This window comes from Chaetodon trifascialis, chromosome 7 (genome assembly GCF_039877785.1).
Source record: "Chaetodon trifascialis isolate fChaTrf1 chromosome 7, fChaTrf1.hap1, whole genome shotgun sequence".
Lineage (NCBI taxonomy): Eukaryota > Metazoa > Chordata > Actinopteri > Chaetodontiformes > Chaetodontidae > Chaetodon > Chaetodon trifascialis.
This window is the reverse complement of record NC_092062.1, coordinates 16,021,038-16,028,798: the sequence shown is the minus strand read 5'-3', so window position 1 is coordinate 16,028,798 and position 7,761 is coordinate 16,021,038. Positions and strand designations below refer to the sequence as shown.

Sequence of the window (7,761 nt, the reverse complement as noted above, 5' to 3'; positions counted from 1 at the left end):
ATAATGTGGTGGGACCCCATTCTTTAGGTGGGGGGTGTGACGGCCTGCCCCTCTGCCTGCTGATTGGCTGTTTCTCTTCCTGGTTGGCAGTGGTGGGCAGGTCGTCAGCCCAACTGGCCTCACCTGTGAGCAGAGTACAAAGGGTTTGCAAACCCTGCACTCTCTCTCTTTTGCTGCTTCCAGGTTAGTAACCTGGTCTCAGGTCAAGAAAATGTAAGAATAAAGGTCAGCTTAAGAAATTATAAATAGCTAAATGAGTCAGTTAAAAGCCTGATTAAAAAGATGGGTCTTGAGCCTCTTTTTAAAAACATCAACATTCTCTGCAGCCCTGAGGCTCTCCGGCAGGCTGTTCCACAATCGGGGGCCATAATAACTGAATGCCGCCTCCCCGTGTGTTCTAGTTCTAATTTGTGGTATCGTTAAAAGGCCTGCACCGGAGGACCTCAGGGTCCGCGAGGGTTGATACGGTAAAAGTAATGCAGATAAATAAGAAGGCCCAAGATCGTTAAGACACTTAAAAACTAGTAAAAGAACCTTAAAATCGATCCTGAAGCGCACGGGGAGCCAATGCAGCGATTTTAAAACAGGTGTTATATGCTCCCGCCCTCTGGTCCTCGTCAGCACTCGTGCGGCTGAGTTTTGTAATAATTATAAGTTATACATGCTCTTTTTGGGAAGACCAATAGAGCGGGGCATTACAGTAATCTAAACGACAAGTGATAAAAGCATGCATCAGCACCTCCGTACTGGCCTGAGAGAGGAACGGGCGGACTCTGGCTATATTCTTAAGATGGTAAAAACCTATCTTTGTTATGTTTTTGATGTGTGGAATAAAAGTGAGCTCAGAGTCAAAAATCACGCCCAGATTTTTTACTGATTTTGAGGGTTTAAAATCCTGTAACTTTGGTAAAAGTTTCTCTCTCTGGCCTTCAGGACCAATGACTAAAACCTCAGTTTTGTCCTGGTTGAGCTGTAGGAAGTTTGCTGCCATCCATGACTTGATGTCTAAAATACAGTTAAAAAGGACTTTCATCTCATGTGAAAGTCTGTATAGTGGAGTGGCTGAAATGTTCTGTGCTGGGTCCTATTATGTTTGACTTGTATGTGCTTTGCACTTTGAACTGCAATTTGTGTAATAAAGGTGCTACATGCAGTAAATAAAGTTTAATGTTATCATTATTAGTAGGAGTATTCTTATTATTATTATTACCATTCTTCTTCTTCTTCTTCTTCTTCTTCTTCTTCTTCTTCTTCTTCTTCTTCTTCTTCTTCTTCTTATTATTATTATTATTATTATTATTGTTATTATCAGCAGCACAGCATCTTGCACTTGATGAGCACTTGCCAACAGAATAGTGATAGATGTAAGTTCAATGTCCTTGTGAGTGTGTGCTTTCATGGACACATTACTCAATAATATTATATAAGAGATCATATTCAAGCACCTCTCCTCTAATTGTTTATGGAATCCTTCTTTTGCGTTTCAGTTCCATACATCTGTACTTGTTCACATAGAATTTCCACCTCATCCACACCTAACATCAGAATGTGTAGATCCATTATCCTCAGCCCAGAAAAATAAAGATGGCTGACAACGGTGCACTTGACATTTGACAAAATGCTCTTTGGTTTTGAACTGTATAGTTAAGAGCCACTTTGGCGTTTGTGCAACTGGGAACACCTTATTTATGATCAGGTTATTTATGGGTTGTTTTGTACTGCAAGTTAAGATTTCCCTGTTTATTTAGGCCCTGCATACTATTGATTGTCAGTGGGACTGTGGCAGCGCTGCTCCCTCCCCTCACAACTGACAGCCCCTCAACAGCCCCGTAATTGCTTGTTAGTTGAACAGGCTGTCAATCCCTGTGCACTTTTACTGCTCCCTACGTATGTGATGTGTTATTTACAAATGTTATCATGTAAGGCAAAGATCGCAGCTCCTCTTAATGTCAGATCATTCACTTGAGGGTGATTAAAAAGCTGCCGTCCCACCCAACTCATAAAACTGTGAAGTTACCTTGTTCATAGGTGCTTTGTATACAGACGTCTACAAATAGAATATACCTGTTACACAAACATTCAAGCAAAGCTATTAGGAAACAAGAACAAAAAAGGATAGAAAAAAGGCCATGAGGCTGCAGATAAAATGTTGGTGGTGAAGGGAAATGTTGGCCCATTTTCAGTTTTGTGCAAGTACATTTTTCAGTCAATCCCATGGGTGTTCACATGGTTTATTTAGTTTCAACTGTCAGATCACTTTCTCACACAATTCATCACTTAATCTTTAGGTTTTTCAACATCAGATGATTAGGCATCAGCAACAACACAGACATTGTTTTCCACTAGCATTACTGTCTGCATTAGTGACCTGAAACACACATTTTATATTATTTAATGCTTTACTCAATACACAACACAGCCACCTATTCTGCGAGACTGTACCCTACCAGCAAACCCTGCAGGAAAAACTGTGCAACTTATGTTGAAAATGGGGTGATCTGTCCACACTCCCCCTCCTCAACCAGGTGCAGAAGCCTCCAACACCTCAGGGAAAGCTTTCACTCTGTCACAGTGACGCAACCTTTAGTCATTTCACTCTTCCTATTTACATCAACGCTTGTGTTGCCAACTAAATCTGCGTCTCAGGTATAGTGAAGTCACAGATTGACAGCTTTCTGTGGAAACAGACACAGCTATCTAGTTACACATAGAAACTTTTTTTCCATCTGCTTTAATAGCCTGAGAGTACTTTTTGCTCTGGGAGTTCCTTGTCACTTAGCGTCATCAGTACCGTCTTGTCATGACTGTGCCTGTGATTATGTACAACCTGGACATTCAATGCCACACGAGGGTCCCACTGATGTTGGCAGCTATGCTAATGTTAACACAGAAGATGTTATCTTGGGCTCTATTTTCGACTCCGCCACCAGTGCGGCGCAAAGTCAGGTCCGCTGCGCTGATGGGGCGTGGCGGCGCAGACTTGGGTATTTTCGTGAGCTGCGCTGCCAGCGCATCTCCACCTCCTTCTCATTTCAGTCCCACCCAGCGGCGCAACTCGGAAAGAGGGAGGGGAGAAGGCGTGGAGTGGGTTTGGCACAGCCGAGTCAAATCTTCCCCAATCACAGCAGCTCCTCGTCTCACCTTTAAGAACACCGCTGGCGAGGCGCATGGCAAGTTTCCAGGAGACTGACGTCACTCATGTCTCCTGACATCCGTTGGTATTACTTTGCACACCCGTTTGTATGTACTGTTTATTTTTTCTCAGTATATATATATTGTTTATATGATGTTCTATATTTTGTGGTGTATTTTGTATATATCCCTGTTTCACCTGTGTACATTCGGTCAGGGTGAGTGACCATTACGCGTGCCGAACGCGCTTGCAATGTAGTCAGATGAGATACTGATCAAAATATAGGTCTGACTGTATGTGCTGACTCAAACAGTTGCATTGAATCGTCGCTGTTGCTAATTATTGATTGCAGTGTGTGTTCGATGACTGACCGAGCACTGCTGAAAACACCGTTAAAACCACGCTGCCGTCTTGTTGACGGTGTGATATATGGCGTCATCACGTTTTCAGTGGATAGCCGTTATTACCTAGCAGCCACACATCCAGAGGGGTGTCCCCCTGAAAGACTGTAGAATTCGCCGGATGAACGAGTCATATGCCGACCCAGGGAAAGTGGCATACACGTTTGTCACCAGGCAATTTGAGTCACAGATCACCAGACATCCCTGTTTCACCTGTGTACATTCGGTCAGGGTGAGTGATCATTACGCATGCCAAACACGCTTGCGATGTGGTCAGATGAGATGCTGAACAAAATATATAAATTTAGGTCTGACTGTATGTGCTGACACAGATAGTTGCATTGAATTGCGGCTGTTGCTTATAATTGATCGCAGTGAAATGCCAGACACTGTGGAAACCTGGCTGTGAGGTGTTGGTAACGTGAGCGCACGACTCCGCCGCTTTACGAAAAGCCACTTGCGCCACCGGCGCACAGAGTTGACCAGGTCTGAGGTGGCGAGCTTTCAGCGCACTTTTACGCCGCCGGCGCAGACCGAAATGGTCGAAAATTCCAATGCACCGGCTCATTATGCCGACACCTCCCCCCTACTGCGCCGCAACGCCCATCCTGGCGCACCTCTGTATGCCTCGGTTTACCAAAATTCCAAATGGTGCGCCTGCCTGCGCCGCTGGAAAATACCACTGTGCCGGCGGCGGAGTCGAAAATAGAGCCCCTTATGTTCAGTCTGCTGGTGTGTAGCATGAAGCCTAATTAGAGGTCATGTTTTATTTTGCCATGCAGTCAGTAACTGTGCCTCCCTTTGTGATAGCAGTGATTTACCAAGTAAAGTTTACTGTTGTTCTCTGTCAATAATGTAATTTTGATCCAAAGGAAACAAAATTGTACACAACAGAAAAATATTTTATTTTTTCATTTTTTATACAAGTTCCCAAAAATCATCATTTTCTTCACATTTTCAGACAATTTCCAGCTGTGTTGCTTAGAAAATATATGTGAAAACTCATTACAATACAAAACTAAAAGAAACTTCATTCCCTATCATTTCTGGTTTGAGTTAAGTGACCCCATATTTCAGTCCTCAGCCACAGCGTCATTATCATTGTTTGGTTGTCTCAGAGAGGTACAGTTTCTTGTTTTCGGCCTGAACATTTTTTCCATTGTGCAATACTATACTGCCATTTTCTGTATTTCAAGTAGGTCTGCAACACTGCAGTAAGTGCCATCCAGGATCCAGTGCAATAACAACAACAGTGGTGAAGTAATGGTAACTAAATTGACACAGTCCAGCATCCGTAAGTGGAGTTCTATGTGTTGTTAACGTAATATACATACACATAACCCAAGATCCATTACCCACACCCTTAAATACAAAACATGTGACTTAAAGAGCACATTTCCAATCTTCCGATATGACAAATAAATATGTGATGGACGGCCATCTCTGCGATCATAATTTGACAAAGAGAAACCTGAGCGGTACAAGAGCCAAAAGCCCTCAGTACAATTTCACTTAAATGTGCAACAACATCTCTATATGAATCAAATTTTTGTCATCCTATATATTAGTGATATTTTTTAAAACTCTATTTAATATGGAAGTCATCCATTTCATCAATGTTACCAATATTTATTTATTTTTGGAACTTGGTTCAGCAGCTGCATGAAAAGCTCCTGTCCATCCCTCACTGAAATGTGAGGCAAAATAAATAAGTTAAATTGACTGAACAAAAATAAGGTCAGTCGTTGAATTCAAATAAATTATCTTCCTTCTCTTAGTTCTTCACTGCAGACCTACACACTGACTTTGTAATTTTGGGAACGATTCCTACATAACCTGCGGAACCACACCCAGTACAGGAATATCATTAGCAGCCAGTAGCACGTGTAGGCCACAGAGCCAAAAATAAGAAATTTGGCCTCCATCACTTTGGCTGCACTTAACCAGTTCAGTTGACTCTCCTTGTAGATTGTGTAACCAAGCCCACCTAATAAGATGGCTGCCCATACTGACAGAGGGAGGAGGGGCATGTAGTTGCCCACAATTTTACGCCTGCCTGATGTCCCCCAGCTGCTTTTGTTCATGGTGAGAATGGCAAAGTACTTAGCAGGCAGCAAGCTGGTCATGTACAGAACTGAGTACAGGGACATGAACACCATCACCATGTCTCTGCGCAGGATGCAGGCGTATGCCGCTTTCACCAGCCCAATCAGCTGGATGCAGCACAGGATCCAGAGGAGGTCCCACAGTGTGCCTGTCCAAAACACCTGGATGATGGTGGCAGTGACAAAGAAGGGGAAAATGCCTGAGACAATGGACTCGTAGGTCATCCAGAGGTGGTGTTTGTGCCACCACATTGCATTGTAGAGCCACTCACGGAAGTAAGATTTTGTCCAGCGAGTCTGCTGGTTGAGCCAGCGCAGAAACTGACCAGGCGTCTCTGTGTAGCACTTGGAGCGGGCTGTGTACCTGAATTGCAAAAATGAGATCTGTGAAACTCATCAAAATAACTGTGGCTGATGTTGTGTGTGCACAATATTGACAAGCCTCTTACTTTGTAGCATAGCCCATGCTCAGCATACGGTTGGTAAGATGTCTGTCATCACCAAACGTGCAGTGAGTTCCCAAAAACTTCTGATTGTACCAGGACTCCAGAAATTGCTGGAGGAGATCGTTCCTGTATAGACCTTCATGGGTCAATTCAAGACACCATGAACACAAAAGACATATTAGTTACAATGAGTTACAGTAGTACATGAAAGCCATGACTACCACTGCATGACATGCCTAATCATTACTATGATCGACCTCACAGGAAAAATTTAGTTCCTTACCCAAAGGACCACTTATGCAGGACACACAGTTGAAGAAGGACTGGCAGGACCTCTCGATGTTGAAAGCCATCCAGTACCTAAGACTGCTCATGAAGCTGATGTAAGATTCCTTCATGTTAAGGATCATCACATCTCCTCCCACAGCACCATACTTGGGGTTGCTCTCCAACACTTTACACAGCTCCACGGTAGCCAAAGAGTCCAGCTTCGTGTCTGAGTCGCACACCTGGGGGAAGAGAGAGCAAGTCATGTCATCACACATGTGCCATGCTTTAATTTTCTTTTCTTAAAATTATCTTATCTTCAGGAATATGAATTCTGAATGAAAAATAGGTACCTGTATATAGTCAACTGACGACCCGAGCGCTTTAAAGGCTGTGTACATCACTTCCCGCTTGCCGCCCCACTTCTGCATGATGCACACGCACCTCTTGCTCTGGATCAAGTGCTCTACATCTTTTCTCTGTGGATCCTCCCCCATAATATAATCAGCATCCCCTTGTTGGTCCATTTCTGTCGCCATTTCTACATCGTTCTGGGCCTGGGTCGGGTCCCATGTGTGGTAGTTGTGCCTCCACACATAACAGCCAGGGTCCTGGTCAGCAAACACCTCTCTGAACATGTCCATCATATATCGGTCATCATCTGTGTTCCCGTCTACCACCATGATGATACGCAGCAGCTCAGGAGGATACTCGAGTGCCCTGATGGAGTTGAGGCACTCTCTCAGATAAACAGGGTCCTCCTGGTAAGCCGATATTGTGAAGCCAATGGTTTTGGTAAAGGTGCACGGATCTGTACGAGCTTTCATTCGCCGGTGCTCAACAAAGGAGAAGAAGCTCTGGACCAACAGGTGGAGGGAGAGGAGCAGTCCATAAAAGCCAAAGGAGATGATTCCATACATGGAGGTGACCAGCTGGAAACCCTCAACATAGGCCCACACCATCACACCCAGAACCAGCAAAGCAAAGAGGAATGTGAGGATGGCACGGATTATTGAGCCCAGCTTCATCAATAAAGGATTCAGCTCCATTGTGTTTCTTTACCTAAGAGACATACAGACACCACATGTTAGTTATGGCTTGTACATGCATCAAGGATGGATTCCTAAATGCTAAAAATGTACTCAGACAGTCACTGTGGTTTGGAAAAAGGGTGTATTAAAAGGAATTAGTTGTTTTATGGGGACTGTTGTAAGACATGTTAAGTTTTTATATGTTGGAAAATAGTACAGCTTCCAGGCAAAAACATTTTACCTGCAGTCTATCATTTTAAAAATCCTGGGTACTAAGTCTTTATTCAAGACTGTATATCACTGACAACTGTGCCTGATTGTATACAACACATGTAATGATTCAGGTAATTTAGCAGTGATAACATACAGGCTACTGTG

At 43.6% G+C, this 7,761-nt stretch overlaps 1 protein-coding gene across 1 annotated transcript; it reads right to left on the bottom strand.

The window, feature by feature from the left end:
* Window positions 1–5,327: 5,327 nt before the first annotated feature.
* Window positions 5,328–7,401, bottom strand: has1 (hyaluronan synthase 1). Its single transcript, XM_070966873.1, has 4 exons — window positions 6,706–7,401; window positions 6,369–6,594; window positions 6,089–6,221; window positions 5,328–6,003 (listed from the first exon to the last, which is right to left on the bottom strand). Exons 1-4 carry the CDS (start codon window positions 7,399–7,401, stop codon window positions 5,328–5,330), a joined length of 1,731 nt encoding a protein of 576 aa, XP_070822974.1.
* Window positions 7,402–7,761: the final 360 nt, after the last annotated feature.